This window comes from Bactrocera neohumeralis, chromosome 4 (genome assembly GCF_024586455.1).
Source record: "Bactrocera neohumeralis isolate Rockhampton chromosome 4, APGP_CSIRO_Bneo_wtdbg2-racon-allhic-juicebox.fasta_v2, whole genome shotgun sequence".
NCBI lineage: Eukaryota > Metazoa > Arthropoda > Insecta > Diptera > Tephritidae > Bactrocera > Bactrocera neohumeralis.
In genome coordinates, this window is record NC_065921.1 from 17,603,933 (window position 1) to 17,631,664 (window position 27,732).

General features: G+C 35.4%; 1 protein-coding gene across 2 annotated transcripts; it reads right to left on the reverse strand.

The window, feature by feature from the left end:
* Positions 1 to 132: 132 nt before the first annotated feature.
* Positions 133 to 27,254, reverse strand: LOC126756795 (uncharacterized). 2 transcript variants are annotated; one of them, XM_050470181.1, is made up of 8 exons: positions 26,833 to 27,254; positions 10,958 to 12,372; positions 9,364 to 10,882; positions 9,157 to 9,289; positions 7,568 to 8,025; positions 7,384 to 7,480; positions 5,067 to 6,715; positions 133 to 4,999 (listed from the first exon to the last, which is right to left on the reverse strand). In XM_050470181.1, exons 1-8 carry the CDS (start codon positions 26,869 to 26,871, stop codon positions 4,079 to 4,081), a joined length of 6,231 nt encoding a protein of 2,076 aa, XP_050326138.1. In that variant the 5' UTR covers positions 26,872 to 27,254; the 3' UTR covers positions 133 to 4,078. The 2 variants fall into 2 exon arrangements, with proteins under 2 accessions (XP_050326138.1, XP_050326137.1); XM_050470180.1 differs by having other exon boundaries at positions 9,151 to 9,289.
* Positions 27,255 to 27,732: the final 478 nt, after the last annotated feature.

Genomic DNA, 27,732 nt, shown 5'->3' on the forward strand with positions numbered 1-27,732 from the left:
CAACTTATTTGGTATTAAGGAACGTGTGCAGACCTTTATCTCCAAAACTGAGGTACTAGCTCGCGTAGATTGCTCAACCTTCATAACTAAATGAATAAATCATACCAGGTATAAAAGAATATAACAATCAAATCATTTAAAACGAAGTTCGCATTTATTTCACTATGATTTTTATTAAATATACAAATATGCTGTTTGTAATGCAATACAAATCTTCAATCGTCTCATTTCTATTCAACCATTTTTTACCATTTCTAACGATGTTATTATTTTTTTTCTTTTTTACTTAATTTGTAAGTTTGTGTTGTTGCTTCTTACAAGTACTACAATTTTATTTAAAATATTATTTTTTGTATTTTCTTTCATAATTTTTTATCTGCTTTTGTTTTCATCATAAAACTAATCTTGCTTTACTATTTACGTACGTACTTTAAATTAACATATGGTTATTTTGTAGAATATTATTGATTTCTCAATAAAAAAAAACATCTCTTTTGTGTTTGTTCTTTATGTTTTATGTATATAAAATTGCTTATAAGTTACAAGAAAAATTAATAATAAAAAAAAAACAATTTTTAATTATAGTAAGTATGTATACATAATTTATGGGTTGTCTATTTTAAATTTTTATATATTAACAAGAACAATGATTATTTATTTCGAGCGTAAAGTATACTCTTTTTCAAATAACTTTAAAGTCATATGCAAATGAGTACACACAAAAATAGCAGCAGAAGGTTGAGTGGTGAGCGGATGATGGAATAGCTGAGATAAGTGTAAAACAAAAAAAGACTATGAGAGCAGAACTCCACAACTAAGTGCTTTAAATATTATTAGATTCATATGGATTTGTTTTTCGTTTTAAATTTGTTTGAGATTAGCTTAAACTACGTACAGGCTAGACTAATGGGCTAATAATGTTGTAAACAGAGTACGAATAGTAGGTAAATAGGAAAATGGAGATTTCTAGTTTCTTTACTACGAAAATCGTATTGCCGTCGTTTCTTTAAGAAATGTTAACAGCGTTGACATAAATACATATATACACATACGTATATACATATAATAAATTGTTTAATTAAAAACAAGTATCGTATATAATTAAACAAGAATAAGAAAAGTGTGTGCCAATAAAATTAGGCACTCGTACTTTTGTAAATACATACAAATTACATAATTTTTTTTGTTACTTTTTTGTTTGTGTCGGGAATGAAATGGATAATTTTGTATTAGTAAGTTTGGATATGTATACGTTTGAGATTTTTTCCTAGTGAAAATAACATATGGGGCGGGAATAAATAAATAATTTGTTAATTAACAATTTGATACTGAAATTCGCTTCATATATGAATTCAAGTGTGGCGTTTGGAACAATTCAATTAATATTTAATTAAAATATTTATTTAAAAATTTTACAATTTCATCGTTTTTGTCTACGAAAATTCAGTACCAAATTGCTACTAACGAATGAAGAGGAAATTATGACTGACAGAAAAGTGGTTATGAATGTTTTTGCAAGAAAATAAGTCCAGAGAAGTTAACTGTGTTCTAGAAACTACATAAACAAGACAAATAATTCTTTGATTTATTTTATACATACATATGTATTGATAGGGGTTTTTAACACCATATTTTCTGCGTATAAAAAGTTTTAGTGCTGGACGATTGATTGATAAACTCAATTTAAGACAATTAATGCTTTTTTTCAAATTTATTAATGGCTTCATAAACATCTAAAAGTATAAGTTATCGACTGTAAGCTGGTTTATAATTTTTGTTGTATTTAAATTTCAAGAAAATGGGATGGAGGTTAGGTTAAATGGCGCTCTAAGATGTAAGCTATGAAATATGATAAATTCATACAAATATTTAACAATCATAATGAGATGGTTAGGCTGTTCAACTGAGATTTCAAATACTGTATTTGTGTTGTAGTTTACAAAACACTTGTGAATTTTTGTTTGTTGAAAAAACTTTCAATCGTGCAGTTCTAAAACTCTCTTATTTTCAAGTTTATTTTTTGAAATTGCATGAGCTTGTTTATAAATGGAGATGAATGATTAGTTGGTTATTTATGAACCTATTTTTATAAAAAAAAAAATCCAATATAAACATATAATTAATATATTATATTAATTCAAGGCATATTGTTGTCGCCAAACTTGCCAATCAATATGCATTAGGTGACTACATGTTTATACTGAAAATCTCTTTATACATATATTTCATTGTACAATATATACAATTTTTGTATAAGAAAAATCGGATTTTTGAGAGTAAAAAATTGAATTTCAACTACTATAAGGACTTAAAGACAAATGGATAATAAATAGTTGCAAGGACAGCTGTATGTGGATGATAGATAGGGAATTGTATACTTTAACGCATACAAAGTATGAATTTACAGATAACGTTGAGCCAGCGCAAATTAATGCTAGATTTACAAAAAATAAAGAATACTTGAAAATAAAAATTTTAATGTGCTAGATAACTTTTGTTCGAGATATTGAGTTACCAGATAAATTAATCAATAATGTGCAATATGTGTTTATGGGCGTGTGAATGAAGACCTCTTTCGTAGCTCTATGAGATTTCATATAGTATATAAACTTTGTATGTACAATCAATAATATAAACCATGTATACATATTAATATATTGTATTATATGTATATGAGTAAAATTATATGTCCATATACATATACGTACAATAGAACTCTAAATGTAAATATATACGTATGTAAAACATATTTAACTGTCTCTTATGTGCGCGTAGTCAAATATTTCCACTTACATGCTAAGCGTATGTATATACCACTATTGTTGTTGTTATTTTTCTCATACCTTCCTTTGTATAAATTTATATACATATTAATGCCAACAATTAGCGCATATATCGTCTATACGCATGTCCTGTTGTGTAGCTGATCGGTTCAAATATATACATATATATAAGATATTTCCTCTCTATTGTAGCTGTGGGCGCGTGTATATACATACGTATGTACATATGTATAAAGTATTTTAACTCTAGATGTATTTAAAAGTATTTACATATTTGTTTAAACTAAAATTTGTGATATTGTATTGATAATATGTAATATTCTAAGCTTTACTCTTGCAATATGTATGTTTACATAAGCAAGCATACACTATAATTTCATATGTTATACACACTGCTACATACTGTAAGAACGGCGCTTACGTTCCACAACACTGTTAAGCACGAATGATTTTTTCGGAAACTTTTAATTTCAATTATGACAAATATAAATTATTTTTGTACTCATATGTATTGAGCTGAACGTTATTGCAGTTGGAAGTAGGACTTATGACTTTATTACAAAGAAGTGATGTGAAATGTTGAAAGCGAAAGTGACTTGCTTTTGCTGGAAATTATATAGCGAGCTCGCGTTGTTTTTAAATAGTGTCCGTTTTAGCGTTTTAAGGTCTATACATAAGAATATATGTATGTATATGCTCATATTCTGACGCATCAAATCGCAGCCTGCGTAACCCTAACTACTTAATATTTTTATATGTATGTATATACATATATAGTTAAAGTTTTTTTAATATAGTTTTATTTATATATTATGTTTGTTGTAGCTTATAAATCTAACTTATGCTTACAAGAAATGTTCGCCTCTCTTAGTTGCGTTTGATGCATATATAGCTGTTGCTGCACTAACATCGTCTCCCAATACACCTTCTACACCGCCCGCAGCAACTGTGGCTGTTGCAGCTTGTGCGGTTATTGCGGGCGGCGTGGCGCCAAGCGCTGTCATTGTATGCCACCATGCGTGCGGTGACTGATGATGTGCAGAAGCATAGTTTTGAAGATGGTGATGTAGTGGTAGTTGCGCATGCGCATGTGCATCTCCGGCTTTATGATTGTGATAATGTCTGAATGTTTGCAGCTGTTGATGCTGCGTGTGATTATTCATGCTTACTTTCAATTGTTCTGCCATCAACCGATTTGGTGCACCATAAGTGCTTATGCCGCTACTATTGCCGCTTAAACACTGTTGTTCACCTGTCATTGCTCTCCCACCCAACGCCCCGCCCTATTTTAGGTGTCAATCATTTTTCACTGGATAGTAGACTAGGTCCGATTGTTGCGGGTGTTGTGACTGCAGTTGCTGTTGTTGTATGTGATGCATGTAATCACTGATTGGCGGCAGCACAGTTTTCTGCTCATCGCCACCGCCACCCATTAGCATTGTAGGATAACCACTGCCTACGCTGCGATCGTAGATACTTGCATGCGGTGGTGGCGGCAATAGATGTGGTGCGAGTGGATGATGTGCGGTTGGCGCAAGTGGATGATGACCACCAAGTGAATGTGATGCCGCATGTGGATGATAGGGTTGAAAACTGTTCTTTTGTTGTTCCGTTAAATCCCCTAAACCGGGATGATGGGAAGGCAAATGATGGTGGTGGTGTGCAGCTGCAGCCGCCGCAGCGCTAGTGTCATACAGCGAAGCTCCACTCGGAGAGCCATATAAGCTGGTGTGACGCATCAATCCGGCTGTGCCGTAGTTCCCAATAGCTGCAGCAGCGGCGCTATGGTGTTGTTGTTGAAGTGAATGCGGCTGGTGGTGGTGAGCAGAGTGCGGATGTTGTGGTTGCGATTGTTGTTGTTGCTGCTGTTGCTGTTGCTGCTGGTGGGCAGTAAGTGAATTTTGTGGATGCTGTTGCTGCGCCTGCGCTTGAGATTGTGAAACGCCCATTTGCCCGCCACCTGGTTGCATTATGTCAAAATTATACTCCATTGAAGTTGGAGCAGTGTCAATGAGATTCGTTAGGATACTGCCAATATTGTTGTAATTGTGCGGGTCAGCCGCGCCAACATTTCCGGCACCAGCTTGTCCGCTTGGTGCATTACTTTGCGCTTGTTGTTGTGCTTGTTGCTGTTGTTGTTGTTGTTGCTGTTGCTGCTGTGCTCCTCCACTGAACATCATTTGCGAGGCAGCAGATCCAGCGGATGGCCACATACTCTGCATAGAAAAAAGGGAAATTAGTTAAAAATTTTAACCTAAACTAACAGTAATTTCCACAACATACCTGAAAACTCATAAGTTCGCCTCCAATCTGTGATTCTTGCTGCTTGTTACTCACACTACCACTTGGACCAACTGTCGACTGTTGTTGTTGCTGCTGCTGCTGGTGTTGTTGTTGTTGAGTATGTGAATTCGGTGTGGTTGTGCCGGAAGGACCACCATTTGAACCGACATTCATGGGAAGCCCAAGAAAATCAGGCGTGTCAACAATATAAAATTTGGCGGGATTGTCTTTCAGCTCGCCACTGGCAGAAACGACACCCTGTTGCTGTTGTTGCTGAGTGGGCGGTTGTTGCTGCTGCTGGGGTTGAGGTTGTTGAGCACTAACACCACTTACCGCACTGGCGCCAAATCCAATATTAGCCCAAGGCGCTTCATTTGCTTGTTGCTGCAGCGCGTACTGCTGTTGTTGTTGTTGCAATTGCTGCTGCTGCTGCTGTTGTTGTTGCTGTTGCTGTTGGTGCTGAAGCGGCGATTGCTGTGGTTGTGGCGACTGCAAACGTCCCCGTTGAGGCGAGTGTGATGGCTGATGATGTTGCTGCTGCAACTGTTGAGCGGGTGTAGCATGATGCAACGGTGAACGTTGTTGATTGTGACGATGCTGTTGTTGTTGTTGTTGGTGCTGCTGCTGCATTTGTTGGTGATGATGCAGCATTTGCTGATGATGTAATTGTTGCTGTGTCGCAGGCATATGATGCGGTGAAGTGAAATGTTGTTGCTGTGGTTGTTGTTGTTGTTGAGGATGTGGTTGGTGCGGACTTTGCGGTGTATGGCTACGCAGATGTTGCTGCTGTTGTACCACGGTCGCTGATGATGCAGCTTGTTGTTGTTGATGGTGCTGCTGTTGGTATTGATTGATTAACTGATGTTGCTGATATGCACTGGCATTACTTTGTCCTGCAGACGCACCATGATTAGGGTCGAAGTGGAATTCTGACACACCAGTTATATTGGCGACACCTCCAGTCGCAGAAGCACCGAAATTATTTAGCCGTGACATAAGATTATTGCCCGATACATTGGCATTACCACCAACCACGCCTAGTACAGCGGGGCCACTGTTCACGCTGCCATCCGGAGTGTTGGGTGTTCGACGATGTTGTTGCTGTTGTGCGGGTGGCGGTGTTGGCCGTTGTTGCTGTAATTGTGGCTGTTGAAGTTGTTGTTGTTGTGTGTGATGTACCGATGCCACCGCTGCCGGGTTGCAATGTTGTGGCGGGACTTGTGCCACTGTTTGTTGTTGCGATTGTGGTTGTTGCTGGTGCTGTTGTGGTTGTTGTTGCTGTTGCTGTTGCTGCGGCTGCGGTTGCTGTTGTGCCTGATGACCAATCAATTTTTCAGCATTAAAACTCTGAGTATACATGGAATTCTGTTGGGATTCATTGGTTGACAGTGAATGCTGTGACGCCGATGCTGACGCAGTGGATGATTGGGAGCTGCTGTTGCTAATCATTGATGCATTAAAAGGATCCTGCTGAGATGTACCGGGTGTGGTGGAGAGTGGCGGTGGTGTAGATACATTGCTCACCCCTCTCTGCAGCTGCTGTTGTTGCGGATTCTGTTGCTGCGCCTGCTGCTTTGGTTTACTCGTAGTGGACTTCTTCGCAACTTTCGCGGGAGGAGGGCCCGGCATATCTGGCGTGGGAACCATTTCTGGGTGTAAAAAATACACAAAATACAAAATTTATTTCTGAAAATATATATATACAAGGTGCCTTCCGAAGTAAACAGGACTTTCGATTGTCCAGTGGGAATTTCACAACATTTCATCGATTGGAAGTGAAGTTATTGCGTTTTAAGCGTCAGTATGTCTGTGTTATCGGTGCGAAAATGAGCTTCGAACAAAGAGCCAACATTAAATTTTGTTTTAAAACTGGTACAGCTTTTACCGAAACGTCTCAATTGATGAAACAAGTTTATGGCGATGATTACTCAGAATCCAACATTCAAGGGACGCTTGTAACCGATTATTTGACTAAAAAATCACATTTTAACCATTAACCACTCCCCGTTTTCATCTGATATGGCACTGTGCGACTTCTTCCTTTTCGGAAAAATACATTTGCCCATGAAAGGAAAGCGTTATGCAGACGTAGAGGCCATTCAAAAAGCTTGCACCGGCATACTGGTGGCCATACCGGCCAACGAGCTAAAACACACGTTCGACATGCTTTTGGACCGTGCAAAAAGCTGTATTGAAGCAGAAGGAGACTATTTTGAATAAAATAAATTGATTTTGCCAAAAAAACCATTTGTTCTGTTTTTTTAAGTCCTGTTTACTTTGGAACACACCTTGTATTTGCATTCACTTTACTACTAACCTTCATCCTTGGCAAAACGTTTGACTTTCTTCGGTGATGGCTGATTGCCGTGTACGGTTTGCTTGTGACGTACCATATGAGTTTTCCACTTGAAGGTCTAATTACATGAAACAAATAATTCAAAATAAAAATATAAATGAAAAAGATGAGTTTGTCATAGTTGAAAATAGAATTTTTAACTTACCTGATCACAATAACAGCAGCAATGTGGTCGCTCTTCCGAGTGTGATGGCAGATGCCGTTGCAGTGATTTTACTGAGCCAAATCGCTTGCCACACAAAGTGCACTTACATTCCGATGCATCAGTATGCGCATTGCTATAATGATCCTTCAGTGCCGGATATGTAAAATACGATGAACCACAAATATCACAAACATATGTTCGCTTCACTTCCGTATGCAGCTGTACATGGCGTTCCAAATTCGCTTTCAAAGTAAAACGATTCTGACAAATGTGGCACTCGAAAAAGTTGTCTTTTTTGTGGACACGAATGATGTGCTGATAAAGTGCATTTTTTGAGGGGAAATCTGCACCGCACACCTCGCAAATAGCACCGTCAGCCTTGTGACCCGTCGTGTCTAAGTGCTGTTGATGCAGTTTCTTGTGTGGAAACTTTTGCCCGCATTCTATACACGAATAAGCTAAGGAAAAGAAAACGAAACAAATTAAAATTTTAACAAATAAAAATATGCAATTGTGTTTGATTAGTAAAAAATGCATAAAAACAAGGGAAAACGTTAAGTTCGGATGCACCGAAACTATAATACCCTTCACAGGTAAATTTCTTGCAGCAAGCGTTTTGCTAGTTCTTTCCAACTGCGATTGGAATTCAGTTTACTTAATAAGGAAAAAAAAGATACTCTATGAAAATCTTTATCTTCATTAGATTGGTTAGTTGGAATGGCCGCTATAAGCTATAGTGTTCGATCTAAACAATTTGTTCGTAGATTGTAAAGTTGCCTTAGACAATCATCTATGCTAATTCATGCAGATATCTTGTCAAATAAAAAAGTTTTCCATACGTGGACTAAGTTGTGATCGGATGACAAATACATGCTATAGTAGCCCGATCTGAAAAATTGGTTTGTAAGTTGTAGCGTTGTCCTGGGCCAATAATATATGCTAATTTTCGTAAAGATATATTAGCAAATAAAAAAAATTTCTATACAAGTGAAGCTTTACGGTATAGTGGTCCGATCTGATCATTATTTTCGCAGATAGAAACATTGTCTTAGGAAATTATCCATGACAAATCTCGTGAAAATATCTTGTCACATAAACAAGTTTTTCATATAAAGACTTGATTTTGATCGATCAGTTTGTATGATACCTATATGCTATAGTGGTCCGATATCGGATGTTCCGGCAGCTTCTTGGAGAGAAAAAGACGTGTGCGAAATTTCAGATTACAATGTTAAAAACTAAAGTACTAGTTTGCGTATATACAGACAAACGGACGCACAGACGGACATAGCTAAATCGATTTGCCTACAACGTTTCCTTCTGAGCGTTAAAAACTTTGTGGCAAACTAAATATACCCTGTGCAAGGTATAAAAAACAAAAGTAAATATAAAAAACAAAGTGCAGTGTATAAAAAATACAGCGTGAAAACCGATTTGAAGTTAAATAAAGCCACAAAAGGTCGATGACCATGTACACATGGTATAAATATACATGAATTATAGAAATTTACACTTCATTTACGCTTAAGGTACACTCTATACTCATGTTTGTGTTAGTATTTCGACAATTTTCAGGCACTCACACTCACTTTTGAATTCTTTCTTGCTGTGAGATTCAACATGGGCATGAAATTGTTGACGACGCGAGTAGGATTCGCCACACGTGTCACAAACGAATGGAAACTCCTTGGCATGCACTGTTCGATTGTGATGAATTATTTCCTAGAAGGACAAAAAAATACAATTTCAATATAAAAATAAAACTGATCTAACGATTTAAATTCCATTATACATACCTCCAAAGATGTTCCATTTGGTTGCCCACAATCATGACAAAAACCTGGATGTATTTTATAGTGATCCAATAATGATTTTCGTTTTCGATACGACTTTGGACACTGCAAACATTGATAACTGGGTTTTGCTTTCTTCGCACCAGTGCCGGCTGCGCCTTGGGCTCCGGTACTACCTGGCGGTGCTTGCAGTGAAGTGCTACTGCTGCTACCGCCATCAATAAGCTGTTGCTTCGGTTCCATGTCGTCCAAATCATGTTCATCCATGTCATCATCCTCATCGTGCGATAAATCATTATCATCCAGTCCTAACGATACGTTCAACGAAGCTGACGAAATCGAACCGGAAGTTGATGCTGATGCAGAAATGCCGGACAAAATGTTGCTAGGCGTCGTTGAGAGTGCGCTTGACATTGACGAAGAAGCTCCTGATGTTGGTGCGGTGGAAGCGGAAGACGTGCCAGCGAGTTGTTGTTGCTGCTGCTGCAAAAGCAAATGCTGCTGTTGTTGTTGTTGTAGCGTGTCCACATGTTGCTGATGCATATGCAACATTGGTATCGTGTGTTGCATTTGTTGTTGTGGTTGTTGCTGCTGCTGCATTTGCGCATGTGCGGATAGTGGGGATTGCTGCGCACCTTGCTGTTGTAGTGTTGGCGATTGCGCCAACAGCTCTGCACTAAAATGCTGTTGTGGATGCTTCTGTTGCATCACAGCGGGCAAACTACCGTTATTGAGTATATTGTCAATGCTGTTGATGAACGCAGCTGTATTTGTGCTCTGTTGCTGCATGCGCTGTTGTTGCAGCTGAAGTTGTTCCTGCTGTTGCTGTTGCAATTGATGCTGCGCACTTTCAGCCATGCCACCCAATAATGTTAGCGGGTGCGTTTGTGGATGCTGCAGGTTTGCATTAACGTTTCGGTGCTGTTGCAGCAGTTGCGGGGTATCTTGTTTTTGATTTTGTTTTATTAGCCTCTGTTGCTCTTGCTGCTGTTGTTGTTGTTGTTGCTGCTGCTGCTGAAGTCCCAGAAAATGTGACTGGTTTGCATTGAGCACATTGTTATGTAGACTTTCAGGCATTTTTTTCATCGCCGTAGAATCGCTACCAGGACCGTTAGCACTACCGCTACCACTACTATTACTACAATTATTCAGTCCTGGCAAGAGCATCGATTCGATTTTATTAATATTGATATTGCTGTTACTGCCATTATCCAGCGTAGCGCTGTCTAAAACATTCTCTCGCGCGACATCGTTTAGCGTCGGAAAATGTAAAGAATTCAACGGCTGTTCATTTCGTTCTTGTAGATATTGATTGGAGAAATTCGTCTGTCGTTGTTCCAACAGTCTATTTTGTCGCTCGATTTGCGTACTAATGCCCTGCAGAGATTGTGGATTCTGATTCTGCTCCTTGGGAGCTACACTTGGAAGATCACCAACAATATTTGGTAATTGCTGATTATTGTAGCTAAGATTATTTATATTATTGCTTGCTGTAAGGCCATTTATCACAAGGTTGCTGTTTCTGTAATGTTAAGTAGAAATAAATATTATTATTTTTCAGATATACAGCAATAGTTGTATTGCATAAATATATTACCCTTGTTGTTGCTGCTGATTATGTAGTAAAGGTTTGCTATTGCTGCTCAAACTACCGCTGGTCGTGCTCTCACCTCCCGCTAATGAAGCAGTGTTAGTATTGTTTACCGTTGTCGTCATCGTCGACACACTTTCTGGCGTCGTGGCAACCAATGTTTGCAAATCTGTAGTGGCACCGCCATTACTACTATTGCTATGGCCACTACCGCTTGCGCTACTACCACCGCCTAACACGTCTTCGATATCCGGCTCCATTTTCATGCCATGTACCAGACGGCCAGCGCCCGCATCTTCTTCGGTAATCTCCTCGAATTTCAACATTTCAGGTGCGGCTACCGACGTAGACATTTGCGACTCAGATTCGGACTCCAGTTCCGAATCAAATGTGATCGCAGGTAAAATTTGCCGTTGCTGCGTATACGCTGCAGCCGCTGCAACTGCTGCCAATTTGCGCAGACGTAACTGTTGCCATTCTTCCAAACGCTGTTCCCGCACTTTTTGAAGGACATGTAATGGCGGTCGCGTGCCCAATAGCTGTCCAGATAGAATGAAATTCTTGTAGAATTTTTTCAAGAAGGGTTTATGTTCTTCGCTTAACGCTTTTTGTAGACGAAATCGAAATAGCTGTTTGTAGGCTCGGACATTAAATTCGCCCGTACTGTGATGATAGTGTATGGTCCATTCATTATCTGGATAGAAGTAATAGTCATCTTTCGCTTTCGTAGTTGGATTACATCGCTCATCAATACTGAGCACGAGTTTTTCACTAAGCAATCTAGGATAATTATTGTGTTTATTGTTTTTGGTGTTATGACGTGTCATGTTTTTCTCCTGATCACAAGACGCCAGTTCAGCCCAACTGTTATAACTGTCATCGCCAGCTAAACGTGTAATGGCGCCAACACTATTACCCACAATTGCATGCTCAAAGGTGGCACTAGAATTCGCTTTTGTCAGGTGTCTCGTATTTATAATAGACGAGGGTATCAAATCGAGCGGATCTTGTTTTAGAGCATGTGTGCTGTTATAATGCAAGTGTCTATTATTGGAAGAAGAATTTTCTACATTGGCATGCAGGTCCATGCCACCAACCATGTCGTCGTCGTCCTCGTCGAGACACATGATCTCCTCCTTGCAAAGGATCTTCTCAAAGTTCTGATTAAGATCTGTTGAGCCTTCATCTTCTGTTTTAATCTCTTCCTTTTTGGCAGTGAGCAACAATTGAAGCTGCAATTGTTTTTTGTTTGCGGTTTTTGTGGAACTAGCAAACTCATCGGTGATATGGGGGAAAAGAGCCCTTGTCACCCGTTCACAAGCTTCGGGATATTTACATTTCAGCGTTCTTAGCAGATAATGAAGCGCATCGCATTGTGATACAGCGTCAAGACTATCGAGCAGATTTAGCGACTGCCCAACCTGTAATAGAAGAAAAATAAAATTAATAAATTAGATTATAATTACGCTGAGAAGTTCGAAAAATAGATAAAATCTCTCTACCATGCTGCAAATATTCCAGTCCAAAAGGATACTGAAGAGTGACAAAAAAAATCTTTCTAAATATAATATTAATTTTTTAAAATTGACTTCACTACTTTGAGAGCTATTGGGAGAAGAGGTAGTCCTCCTTAGAATTTACCTGTAAGTTTAGCCCTCCCATGGTAGAAACAATTAAAAATTAATCCAAAATATAGCACATATGTATGTATGTACATATATATACATATAGGAGACTTTTAGAGATGCATAACTTCCTAAAATTAGCTATGAAACTAGCATATGTCTGGAACCAGAATTAGGTTAGGTTATACTCGTATTGGCCTGTCGTCATACATAGACCTCCTATGCTTTAGTAATGCCAGACTTAAGTTCAGTTTAATTCTGGTTGAAGTATTCATCGTGCAAGACGTCAACACTTTTTGGGAAGCTTAAGAAGGACTTGATATCTAATTTTGATACTTCATCTAGTCCCTTGAACTATCTATAATGATCGTTAGATAAGACTAAACAGAAACAGAGGTGATATTCCAGCGTCTCTCTCATGTGTACTTCTCTGCAGTTTCTGCATGTGGCGTCTAATACCTATTTGACTCGCATATGATGCCAGTGGCCTGTGTTTGACCTGTCATTAGGCCAAAAAATGCGCTGCCGTTTTTTCGAAGCAATGTGAGCAAAAAATGGACTTAATGTTCTTCGTGGCTCTGGCACATGATCTTTAGGATCCTGCATGTTCTCAAAGAATTCCATCTCACGCCATATCGCAAATTTAGGACAACAAACTTATTTAAATCTAAAGTAAAATCCATTATTTGATGGTACCTAAATCGATTTTGAGAGTACAGCTAGCTAAAACAAATTAATTTTGCAAATGTAATCAATTTATTATGCGAAAAACAGTCAAAATAAAAAGAGCTTGTATATACGAAATACTTGGATACTATGCGAACATAAAGAGCTACGTAAATACATCGATCCAAACAAATGTACGAGTGTGTGTGAATGCCAGACCAAGTTGTAAATAAAGCGCCATCACGAAATTAAAATATAAATACACGTACATATATTTACTACATAAGAGTATATGTACATACCCGCGCATGTTTATATAAATACATATATACATACGTAAATACTAAAGTTGAGTAAATGAATGAAAAGCACGATAATCAAGTTCTATCCGCATTTACTCTGCGCCTCTTTCGGCAGCTCTCATATACCGGAGATATGTATGTAGTTAGTTTGTCTACAACTTCTGCTTAAACATATATACATACATACATAGGTATAACTTGCGCCAAGCTTTCTAGCTAACATGTTTTCCACCCTTCTCGCTTACCTCCTCTGTATTGCCTATACACATACATACATACATATTATATTGCCACCACCACCTACCCATCCGCCTACTTCATGAAATGTTTACGTTTTTTCCTAACTTTTTTATAGATACCTATGGTGCACACGGTTCATAGAAAATGCATAAAATGCGCTGGAGAATTTATTACATACATACATACATATATTTTATTCATTTATTTAGTAAATATCCGTTATCTTACTTGGTTTTAAAATGCATTAGTTAGCTGTGGAAAATTGAGTGATGCAATTATTCGGATTTGCTTGTGCCTCAATGGACCTCAGCTTGGCCAATTAGCGAACAAACTGGGATTCGAAATTTTCAGATCGATATTGGAGCACTACAGGAATAGCTATCGTACAAACTGGTCGATCAAAATCAAGTCAAGAGAACTTTTTTTAAACATATCTTAACGAAATTTGTTATTAATGTTCAAGGCAATTTTACAATCTGCACAGAAATTCAGGTCGGATCACTATAGGATATAGCTTCCACACAAACTGAGCCTTCTCAATCAAGTACTTATATGGAAAACTTTTTGTTTTTTGAGAAGATATCTTCACGGAATATGACATAGATTAATGTCCAAGGCAACTGTACAATCTCCGAAGAAATTTTTCAGTTCATGACACATGTCAATAAAAATAAAGATATTCCTAAACAAATTCTGTTAAATGCAAGCCGTTGGCCGGTTGCGTTTGCTAATACAAGTAGTTGCTATAAGAAATGAATTTGTGGCGGGTATTATAGCTTCGGTGCAGCCGATGTCAGTTTTTTCTTGTTTTCAGTCTTCTAATATAATATGTAATCTGCTGTTATTTTAAATGTAAGATTTATCGCTACATATTAAAGGGTTATACATTTCGAGGTTCTCTCCTTTTTTTAAAGAAAAAACTGCATATTTAATGGGAAATGTTATTTATCATTCGAATGAACATTCTTTCATTCACAGTAGCACCTCGATTCTCGCACGTATTACACCGACCTCGGTGTAAGTATTGAGGATGTTGCAAGTACAGAGTATCTTTTTTAATATAAAATAAACGAATCTTACATACAGTCTTCCACAGAAGTGAAGGTGCAGCAAGTAAATTTTTGAAAACAGTGTGATCTGCTTTTATTAATAAAATAAAAGTAAAATTTTCTTAACGTATTTTCAACAATAACAAATTTTGAATCCATGTAAAAACAAAACCAAAATTCAGTATATAAGAAAAGAAAATGATGCCAATATGGTGATAAGCCATTATATTGAGTCCACAAAAGTCAAGGTACACCTAAAGAAAATATATATAAATTGTAGTTATGGCATAGCTTTCTATTCAAACCTCACCTTTTTCAGTATTTTGTAGGATATCCTTTAGTTTTTATTACTGATTTCAACCTTTTAGGCATTGAATGCACTAATTTTTTGGTGAGCTCGCTGCTAATGTTGTTCCATCTCTAACATAACCTCCTTGCTGCGCCTTGCTTGAATTTTTTTTTTCTAATACCAAAGATGCTCAATGGGGTTTAAATCAGGGCTTTGAGGTGGGGTAGGAAACATACGAGCATTGTACAACAACCACATTCGTACTTTGTGAGCAGTGTGCTTAGGGTCATTGTCATGTTGAAACAAGAAGTCTTCTTGTATACCTAGCCTAAGAGCACTTTGCTTCATAATTTTAGAATAATATGTATTCTTGCCCATATTATTTTCGACAAAAACCAGGTTTCCTACCTCCGCAGCTGCCATGCACCCCCACACCATAACGCCACCTCCTCCATGTTTAATGGTTTTAACCGTATTCTTTGGATATGGAAAACTTCTCCTGCTCTCGCCAGAAGATGCCCATTTACGTCAAATATGCAAAACTTAGACTCATCTGAGAATAAAATTTTGTCCCAAAACTCCACAGGCTTGTCACAATATGTCTTTGCGAATGTTATACGCTTTTCTTTGTTTATAGCACTCACAAGCGGCTTCTTCCTGGGCGTTCTAGATGAAAATCCATTCTCTACGACAGCTCTTCGCACAGTTTCTGCACTAACCTGTTTGTTGTCGTAAACAGCAAGGTCATCACTAATTTTTCTGCAGCTTACAAATGGGTTTTCTTTTACTATACGCAAAATTTTCCTCTTGTCAGTATCATTCAGTTTGGGCGGGCGGCCAGTCTTGGGTGCATTTTCAACTCTGTTTTCCTTATTATATCGGTTAACCACTTTTTGGACTGATTACGCGATACAAGCTCAGATATTTGTGAATAAGATTTACCTTGCCTAACATGTAGATCAATTATGATTTCCCGTTCTCTAATTGTTAATTCTTTTCGGCCCATAACTTCTTTTATTTTTATTTGATTTTTATAACAAATAACACTCAACGAACACGAATACAATATTAAAAGTACCAGACTGCAGCTTTTAATTCACAGCAATAATATTGAATTGTGGGATTCCCCTTTTTACTAATAAAAGCGCGTTTGCATCAGCTGTACCAAGACTTTTGTGGAACGTCAGTAAAGAGTTGCCAACGAAAACCTAATCTCCTCGCTGATCAAGGTTGCCGAATTGGTTAATTTTATAAAAATTAAAAAGTGCTATTACTAGTCTTAATAACATTTTCGTTATTTGGCGTTTGAATGAAAAACACCTGCAAAGCAATACAATTCGCAAATCCAAATTCACTGTACCTTCAGTTTTGTGGAAGACTGTATATGCTTTTGTTTAAAATATATATTTTATATTTTTTATATGTATGTATGTATTTCAATTCAAAAATTTTTAAGTTAAATATGTTAGTATATTTACATAAATATAGATACATGCGTACATGCATGCATGTGGAATTAAAAATATTTTAAATTTTTAATTGTTTGGTACAAGCTCGCTTGTTCAGTACCAAGTTGCTTCTGAGCCTTTGAAGCGTTATACTCGTAGCATCGTTAAAGGAAGCGTTGTTTTGCTCCGCCCATTCTAGGTAAATATTGAATGCTGATATTGTCTCCGCCGACGTAACTTTCTTTGTATCGAGGATCACGTCGTTAGTTTCTTCACCTTCAGTAGAGTTATCATCATCGGCACAGTGAACTTCATTTTGTACGAAAGACTCCAAAGTATGTTCAACAATCCATTGCTCAATTTCAGAATTGGATATTTTCTGCAATGGTTCTACTTCTTGAAGCAAACTTGAAATGTAAACGTAACTCTGAAAGAGGGATGTCATGCGGTTGTTATGTCAAACAATTTTTGAAAAGATGACCGAAAGGAAGACACATTAACAGCATTCCATGGATTAGATAAAAAACATATTGCGTTTTTCAAGCTGATGCTTTTCAGAGCTTCGTCTACTGATTTTCCTCGTCGAACGATGTGACCTAAAAGGCTTGTTTTGTAGTTCATTTTCGAAATCTTATGACATTCTGGTCCATGGGCTGTATAACAGCAGTACGATTCGGAGGAATTACCAATATTTGACCATCAGTACTCTTTAACTCTCCTTCTTTGGGGTGACAGGGAGCATTATCTATTATTATTTAGCCTTTTCGGGAAAATTTTCGCCACGGAGAAGCTCTTTTACCTGCAGTTTTAAGAAATTTTAAATTGTTAAGATACATTTTTTAAAGCAAAACATCTACACACAACAAATGTTTTGTGAAACAATTCTTCAAATAAAGGCAAGGTCATCCAAGCACTTTTATTTCCTTTGTAGACAACCGCAAATCCCTAAAATTTTTAAGTGATCGTGGATTCAATGCTTTCGCAATAACCATTTATTTTGCTCTATGATTACCAGAAGCATTCTTACAAACAAGAAAAGTTATTCTTTCTTTACTGATTTTATGTCCCGGAGCCGAGGTTTCTTTTGAGCGCACAAGAGGTCTATCAGGCAAAAGCTTCCAAAAGAGAGAAAGAAAAATCAGTAATTTTTTTGTTTAAGTTTTGCAAAAATAGGTTAACTGAATGAGTATAATTCGAAAGTTTTTTGCCACATACTTTTAGTGATCGTATTTCATATCTGTTTTTGAAATTTGTGATCCACCCATTGCTAGCACGAAAGTCACCTGTATTTCCTGTATTTTTGCATGGAAAAATTTGGCCTTTACCTTGAGCATATCAGTCGTGATAAGTAAGTTCTTTGCTTGTTGTTTTGCAAACCATTTCATCATGAGAATCGAGATGTGCAAGAATTTTGGAAGATTCTCGTTCATATGTTGGTGGCACTTGTACCAAATGTCTGGTTGACATTTTACACCTTAAGGTATTTCTTCGGCTATGATTTTTGCAAGTTGCAAGATTAAAAAATGTTCGGTTGCACCCGAACGTAGCCTTTCCTTACTTGTTTAATTAAGTATTTGAATATTTAATGCTGAAGAACATATATTTATTTTTGTTGGCGATTAAAGTATACACCCTACATATTTATATTTTAAAAATTTCCAAAAATAATAACGACAATTTTTTTTATAATAAAATTAATGAATGAGTAATAACGCATGTATGTATGTGTATTTTATTATGCATGTATGCACGCACTTTTGTCTGAGCTCATGTTTTATTTGCAGCAGAAATATATAACTAAGCATGTAAATAGTCATTTGTACATACATAAATAAATATGTATGAATGCATACGACTGTATGCATAAATATAAATTGTATTTATTTTTACGAGCGACTCTCACATGATGTGTTGCCATAAGAAATCGTATTTAAATATGGTACTTATGTAAAGAATTTACGAGCTATGCACTCAAATACAAATAAACATATGTATGGATGCAATAATAAATACAAGTGCATACAATATATAGTATAAATACAAATTTGCATATACATATGTACGTATGTATGAACATGTCTATGTATATAAGAATAATTTAGTATTTGTTTTGTATTTTTATTCAACAAATTTTGAAGCGAGCTTTCATATACATATGAACATAAATTTGAGGGTGGTCCAATAAATATTTAGCTTACAAAAGAACACCAAAATTTTGGAAAACTGCAAATATATTTCTCTATATTTATCTTCTCAGCGTAGTGCCTTTTTAGTTCAATACTCCAACCTTGTTTTCACTATCTGAAAAATACGTTTTCTTAAAGTCTTTAAAGTGCATAGGAGCGATAACTGCCTAATTCAAATCAAATTTCTGACCGCTGAGTGAAAAAAAATCAGTCATATATCAGTCGTATGGAGACAAATCGTGAGAATACAATGGATAATAGTACGAACAATTTTGCCGTGATAACGGCGGAGGTGTGTTCCGACATGTTGTCATGGTGGAAGAGCACTTTTTTCGGTTTCCACGACAGTCGGGTGTATGTAACCGTAAGGGAAACGTTTATTTTCCGTCCAAGGACTGTCAAGTCAGCAAAATTCTACCGCCACAACAAGAACAACAGCACTTTTCTTTCCAATTTTCTCAACAGTCGATTCTTAATTACTGTAATTGACCATGGTTTTATATGGTCAAGAGTAGATCGGCGGTCTAACGCTGTTTGAATAGGCGTAGTAGTAGAACTTTTTTTCTTCTTCCCAAATGAGGCTATGACCATTTTGCCTTTCTCTAGCTAATCGATGTAGCGAGTAATGTCAACTGTATATACTCTTTCTTGGTTTGTAGTGTATACCAGAGAAAATTCACTATTAACTAGTATCCAAGCTGTTGATGTCACTGCGAAATTTCCCTTCTAAAAAACACAAGATATCGATATTTTTTGATTTTTCGATTATTTTTTGATTTTTCGGCAAGCGATCCAAACAACATCACGACGACAGTAATCGTATACGAGAATGTTATACCTGACAGTAAATTTCGCTTTCGGTAGTAACGGGTGGATAGGCGAAAATAATATCGAACCGCCCTCTTATCTATCTACTTATGTAAGTATGTATGTATGTATGACAATTTAACAAGCATGTTAAAAAACTTTTCATAACGGAAATATTCCCGCGACTTCAGTGGGAGGAGGAAAATTTATATTTTGTCAAAAAACTATTAATCCTTAATTGGTATCGATATTTCAAATTATATTGTTGATGTTGTGGGACCATTTGGACCCCAATTGAGAAAAAACGCTTAAATAGTGTTTTTTTTGATAAATTCTTTTGACAAATCAAACTTTTATTCATTTAATTATAAATACTTCATTCCATATTTATTTTTTACTTTCAGTCTTTGGCTTGATATGAGAGCAATATTTTTAGGTGTTGGGGTCCATTTAGACTCCACGATACCAGTTACGGGTTAACTACTAATAAGTTAGGCTGTAGTCGAGTAAATATATTTATTATCCGAACACGCACATACATATGTATGTATTTCGATAGTTGGCGCTTGGGTCAAAATAACTGTCTTATAGCATTAAATCATTTTTTTTTTTTCGAAACGGGTATAATCACTTTAAAAAAAATATTGTTTAGGCTGAAAATATTTAAACTGATGAGAAATATTATAAAGTGTATACATATGTATACTGGTCCAAAATATACAGAAACGGAGGGAAATATAGATGGTATAAAAAATATTTTTTCGAATTGGAATTATTATTGGTTCGAAATTTGTTTCATATTATTTGAATGAAGAAAAGTTAAAAATTAAATAAATATGATCCAGAAATTAATAACAAAATTTATGGATGCATTCTCATCCCAAGAGAAGAGTAATAATATACTTAACTGCAGTTAAATTCTAAGAACGGTCACCTAATAAAAACATTGATATATCTACGTAATTAACCGGTATCACATATGCACATACATACATACATATACATATTTATTTATGTATTCTCACTGAGTGCATTCTAAATAAATATTTATGTAAGTGTATGTGTGTACATATGTATGTAGCAATGCACTGATAGCTGTTGTGGCATTTGTGCAGTTGAAGATTTTCGTTTATTCTAGTTCTAGCTTCTTGTTGTTATTTTATCTCGCTTTATTCGTTTATTATTCATTTGAGTGGGAAGTGGGGCAGTGCATTTTTAGAAGCGGTCATACTACTTTAACGCAGCGCGCTAACCAATCTAACAACTACATATGTACTTACTAACAGATAGCAAGCCAGTTGTAGAAATATACATAGATGAACAAGTGTTTCGCAAGTCTTTTCGACAAATAACAAAAATGAGGATATTTTTAACAAGTGCATCGTTAAATTGGCACACAGCATTTCGGTGATGCCAATAATCATACATATGTACTTGCAAACATTCTGTACATATGTATAATTTTTAAAAGTTAAAATTAATGAGTTTTATTTGTAATGGAGATAATAATTAATTTAACACACTTATAACGGGGTACAGATGTCTCTAGAATATTACAGACTTAAATGACAAGTTATTATTGTGTTGTTGTAGTATTAGTAGCAAAACATCCGTACAAAATGACCCGATTCGTATGAATGTATGTATGTACATATGTAATTTCGAAGAAAATATACATACATATGTACATATGTATATACATATACTTAAATTCTGAAAAGGTTACATAATATGTATATACATACTTATACTTAAATTCTGGACAGGTTACACATCCATTTGTACCAGTTACCGACCGAAATTACTTAAGAAGGGTTCAATAGTATAATTGTTCATCTCAAAAATCTTTCTCATAAGATATGATGTGACTTTATATTCAATTCATCTTAACAGTCCATATCCGTACTATTTATATACATACATACATAGGTAGTTCCGGCTGTTATGATGTTATAGAAGCTTCATAAATTAATCGAATACTGTCGAATTGACAGTTTTTGGTTAGATAATAATCCCGCCCCATCCGGGTTTCGTAGACCTGATTGGCATGAAAACAATTAATCTTAAGGTGGCTCCATCAATGCATCTAGGTGGAATTTGGATGAAGATTTCTGATTGAACATAGCAGAAAAATTGCTTCGGGCCTAGGTTAGACTCAATGCCAGCAGGGATCAGGAGGATAAAGAGCAACATACAGGCAAACAAGGACTTGATTTTATCAAGCAACAATAAGTACGGAGATTCGATAATAATCTATGCCAAATTTTGTGGAGATACTTTGCCAAATAAAAAAGTTTTCCATATAAGGACTTTAGTTTGTTCGGTCGGTTTAACCGGCAGCTATGTCCTATAAAGTCTGATATTTCAAAACTCGAGTAACTCGTTCGCGTATATACAGACAGGCATGGCTAAATAATCTCAGCACGTCAGGCTGATCATTTATATAAATACACATATAATAAAAATAATAAGTTCAAACACGCGTGTGGCTTTCGAGAAAGAGTATAAACTAATAAATTCACTTTCATATTTGGAGGGAAAGACTATTACATTCATTTTTTTATCATTTAAATAAAAGAAATAAAGATAGTGATAGCAAAAATTGAAATAGGAATTTGAATTTCTGTAGATAATTAAAAAATGGGCGGTGCACTCAAACGCATTCAGTTAGAGGGAGTTGGTAAAGGTGTTTATGGTCCCACTGTGAATGGTGGTCGTTCAGTGCATGTCTAAAGTTAGTTGCGTCCGAAGTCTGGTAGGCATATGGTCTTATGTTCAATTTTCACAACAGCCGGTTACGGCCAAGGGCTGTACTTTCGGAGAACTAATCTCGATTGGATCGGTAAATATTAGATTATACTATCGGTGGGTAAACATTGCGTCTGGCATCATTCCCGAACAAATTACTTTTTGTTTCATCGCTTGCGGCAGTTTTTCCCCGTCACTTGGGCCGGACATTTCACCATGATTTTCCGCGTTTTATAATCTTACGAATCAAAGGTATTTTTCTCGCTATCCCGCTAGGTAAATTAACTCGTTAAAGCCTTCGTCTGACCGTTCGGGAAGATATTATCTTGCCCATATTGCCTGACATGTCTCTTGAACATATGGATGGGTCCTTTTTAGCGAGACATATGTAACGATAGGTTGTAGTTTGGGTATAATAATCAATACTTTTAAAAACACAAAACTAATAACCCTTTTCAATCTGAATCATGAATATTTCTACAAACATTTATACATATCTAGACGGCATGTACATAAATTCTCATTTAAGTTGCGAATTCTCATCCATGCTTCCAAGCTCAAATATGAATTTTCGTTTTGTCTGACTCTTGCCTACCCCGAAACACATAAATTCAATTAGAAGTGATAAAAATTTAAATTGTGAAACTTAAAAGGGGATTTAATTAAGTCAAGAAGAAACAAAAACGGCGTGGAGAAAAGCTAAAGAAACATGTATAAAAAAGAATAACAACAACAAAATAATAACAACACTTTAATTGCATTCACTATATGTTTGGTTTGTATGTATGTATGTATACACATATATAAGTATGTAAATGTTTACATGGATTCAGGCTATGTGCTCCACCTCACTCTACTTTTTGCTCCATTCATATCCTCTTCTATGCTATTTCGGTTTCTCTTCTCTTATTATTTTTAATGTATTGCACATATACACATACATATGTAGTACATACATATGTAGATACCAGAAATTTAGTATGAATGTTTTAGCATTTGCTTATACAAATGTACATACATATTTATTAACAAAAGTATATAAATATATTTATGTGTGCTATATATAAATATATACATATTTATGTATGCAAGAATATTCGGTTTATTCTTTCTACTACTTTGCTCTACTCTATTCTCATTCTGAAATTTGTATTCACTCGCTGCTAAAGTCAACGTCACCACTACACTGCTACCACCTTCCGCCACTTATATGTATGTATGTACAGATGTATATTTATTTTGTATGTAAATATTTTGTATATTTTGTAGCTGGTTCACTAGCCTGGTCGAATTGCTGCCACTGCCACTGTCAGCGCAGCGGCAGCAAAAGTTTAGTTCTGTTCTGCCTCCTTCACCACTTCGGTGAATTTTCGTAATAGACGACGATATCATATCGGCGCTAACGTTAAAGCTGCGTTCAAGCTGACTGCAACGTTAACGCTGACGCTATCGTTGGTGCTGGCAGCAGCCTCGTCATCTCAGCTGTCGTGCCGCGTGGTTGTTTTGGATTTTGTATGTAGTTGTTCATGCTTTTTATTGCTGTTTTAGAGAGAAATAGCCGCAGTTGTGGCATCTATCTACAAGTCTAAATATGCAATTTAAATATGTACATACTATGCTTGTGTTTAATTTGTAGAATGTATTTGAGTACATAAACATTTATCTGTATATATGTACTTATGTACATACTTTACGCCACCTTCACTTAAAAATAAATATAAATACAAGTTTAGACTGTAAGCTTACATATTAACAAAATAGTTTTTGTAACCGTATACGTATGTATATGTACGTATGTATGTACATATGTCTATGGTTGCTATAAATGTAAATATTGAATTAAAAGTAATGCCAGTGGAGAAAGCTCCACATTTTAATATGTGAGGAACTTTTTTTTTGCAATTTAATTTTATTGTGAAAAAGATAAAAATTATTTTGTATTATTTTCTACATATGTGTGTATGTATATAAGTATGTTTATATAGCTGACGGTGATGCTGATGTACATACATATTTGACTGATCTTTTATTGGTATTTGTAGAAAGCAACTCACTGTTGATAAAGAAAAAGTTCCCGAAAGATTCAAGGCCTGATGTATTATACTTTTGTCAAAAATTGTTTCTCTGGCAAAAAAATACAATGCTACCAGATTGAAAACTAAAAAAATAATTTAATCCCAAATACCGGAATGAAAAATAAAAAAAAATGTTGTCTCAAAATCGTATTTAAATATATAAAATATATTTTTAACTTTTAATCTAAAATATTCGATTGAAAAAAAACTCCTAAGCTTACAATTAAAAATTAAAAAAAGAAATGGTTTTAGAATTTATGTACATATTTTCGCGCTTGCGTACCTCGTATTTTAAAATCCTCTTTTATTTCAGTTTTTAATTTTAAACACATTTTTTTTATTTGTTTAATACCTTTCAATTTACTAATAAAAATCCCAAAATCAGAATTAAAAATTGAACATATAATTTAAGCCTCAAAATTAGAATCGAAACACAAAAATCTAATTTTTAATCCAAAATTTTAGTATAAAATAATTCGCAACACTGTATATAAATCGGTCTGAAAAAAACTAACTATGTACATATGTATGTATATGGGATAAAAAAATTATTTGGCAATTATTTTTTATAAATAAACTTGATACTACGATATAAAATTCACCATAAAGAATAGTTTGTCGCTTGAGTCTTTTGTTTTCAACAAATATTGTTAGAAAAAATCGGTAATCATAAAGCCAATTCTAGTTCTAGTTGTATTGTCGATATACAATAAAATTGTGTTTTTACATAATTAAAGGAATATGGATGGTACACAAACTAATTTTCAAAATACTGTTATCTGACAGCTTGGGAAAATATTTCGATAAAACGAAGTTATTCGTAATATCTCAAAATATTTTAAATTTTTCTGATGCGGAACGTTCTTTAAATACGCTTTATTTACGTTCTTTACCATATTTTTATTTTTTATGAGTACCCTAAAAATTAAAGTACAAGCCTATTATATTAACATGATGTATCCATATCATGTAGATACTATACTGTTGAGCAATAAACTGTAAACATATAGGGTTATCTATTATCGTAAATAGGGATGGTATATACTAATTATATTTCGAAATAATGTTTGTTTTCTTATTTTTTTAAAACAATACAGGTATGTTGGTAGGTCGGTTCATATATATATGTATGTATGTATATTTGAATATCATAACAGGAAGGTGAAAACAGCGAAATGATAAACAATATCGGCGAAATACAGCTATAAAAATATACATGTACATACACATTTTCTGAAAATATAGCAAACTAGTTGAGAAGTGGGCAAATATACAACATAACGAGCGACCAGCGAAGCGGCGATCAGGGAGACTGCTATCTAATATGGATGCCAATTTATTTGGTTATTCTGTTCGATCTGAGAATTTGAATTCTGCCACACTCTTAGTCAGCCCCAACATTAATAATGAGAGTTAAAACAACTTCGTATATATTTTTAAGTACACGTTATCGAAAAATAACAGAACAACAACAGAGGCGGCCAGCATGCAGTTGTGAGCTTAATGCAATCAGGATGAATGAATGGGGTTAAAGTGGGACGATAGCGCAGTAAAGACAAGGAAATAACGTCAGCAGACATTGCACCGAGCAGTTAACAGGGAACAGTGCCTGCCATGCCAGTACAATGTAAAACAACAGAAATTTTTGGTATAAAATGTATACAAATTATTATATATTTTGAATTATTATAAAAATATAATATCAATTGCACAGGCGAAGCATCAATACTCTTATAATGATGCATTGGGGCGAAAATGTTCTGCTCATGCAAGATTTTATAATTTTAAATTAAATTAAAGTGATTTTATGGTTTGTGTAAGATGTCGAAGTATAGCAATTATTATTGAAGTAAATATTGTTGATAATAATAATTGACATTTTTGTATCAGTTTCATGAACATTTTTAATGAGATTTCCAAACTTTGAATAGTTTTTCTCCACAACTTACATTTTTGAAGCCGGTGTCACCATAAAAACACCCAAGCGTTACCTGGGAAAAGCGATTATATAACGACATAATTTAAATTTTTGATTTGACTTGATTTAGCTTCAAGTTATGAAGGACACCGCAATTCAACTTTTCCCAGCCATTGCCGTATTTTTTAATATTTCTCAATGAAAATTTAAGATAATTTTCTTTAAATGTTCTACGATAATGAACCATAGGTTAATGAGAGATTTTAACTGTTTCCCAAAAAAGAAATAATATAGATATTCGCCTTGATATACATGAATTAATCCTATTCTTTCCTAAAAGAAATATCATAAAAGTCTTTTATAAAAGCTTAATTATTTCGCTCTCAATGATTACTAGCGCGCTACAGTGATCTGTGTATAATATATATGTACATACATTGTTTTAACTATGTGCATATTAATATACCCTTTTATATTAAATAGACGTTTAATTAAATTCATTGTTTCTTTGAATACAATCTTAATTACCAGTAATTTGAAATCCAATTGTATTGTTTTATTATCCATTTTGTTGATGCTTCCTGCATTTGGAATAGTTATTTTTATGTTTTCTTTCCCAATTCCGTTTGTTCCACTTCTCCCACTCACACACTTCACTGCACTCCTCTTTTGAATCTCCTTTTTATCATACACTTTGTTCGCGTTTCTTCATTACACCATTTCCTTTTTTATGATTTATATTGGTTTGTTGCTGTCAAACTAGATCCAGTATTGCTCTCTTTCGCACACATGACATTGATATCCCAATAGAAACAGAAAAAATGTTACTTCTTCTGCTTAACCTCTTATCTTTGTTTTACACTTTTTTTTACTTTTGCTCCTTCCACATCCACTAAAAATTTTCAGTATAATTCCACTACATTCATCTTTAAATCAATTTTAGAGCACATTTCAATTAGATATTATTTACACAATCGAACCAGAACTACGATTCAATTCTATTAATTGCCTGTGTATATTTAATCAATTTATTTCTTTTATATTTCTGCGCGTTTTGCCACTGCCACTTCTGTGGCACACGCACTCATTCACACAACATTCGTCCATTCGCGCCGCAAATACGTCGGCTACACAATACAAATAGAAGCAGCGGCGGCTTCTTCTCGTCTCGGGTCGCACTAGGTATAGCAACGTTGATGACGGGCGCGACGTCCTCGCTGCGGCTTCGAGCGCAACAGCGACTGCGACATCGACGACGGCAGCGAACAAAAATCAAACTTTTTAATCGTGGCTATAAATTAACTCACTAACTACAAATTATTATAACTTATCAAAACTTCACAATAACTCTCATAATTTTATACATTTTTTAACCGTAAAAATACGTCTTTTCCACAATTTTTTCACAAATTTTCGCTCGTACGCGCT

What these genes read in the sequence shown, in the direction of transcription:
- LOC126756795 (XM_050470180.1), bottom strand. Translation starts at nt 26,871, where the DNA reads ATGGATAATAAAACAATACAATTGGATTTCAAATTACTG. An exon ending in CAAATGGAACATCTTTGGAG is followed by an intron (nt 9,290 to 9,363) that starts GTATGTATAATG and finishes TTGTCCTTCTAG; the next exon opens with GAAATAATTCATCACAATCG. An exon ending in GCTGCTGTTATTGTGATCAG is followed by an intron (nt 7,481 to 7,567) that starts GTAAGTTAAAAA and finishes TCATGTAATTAG; the next exon opens with ACCTTCAAGTGGAAAACTCA.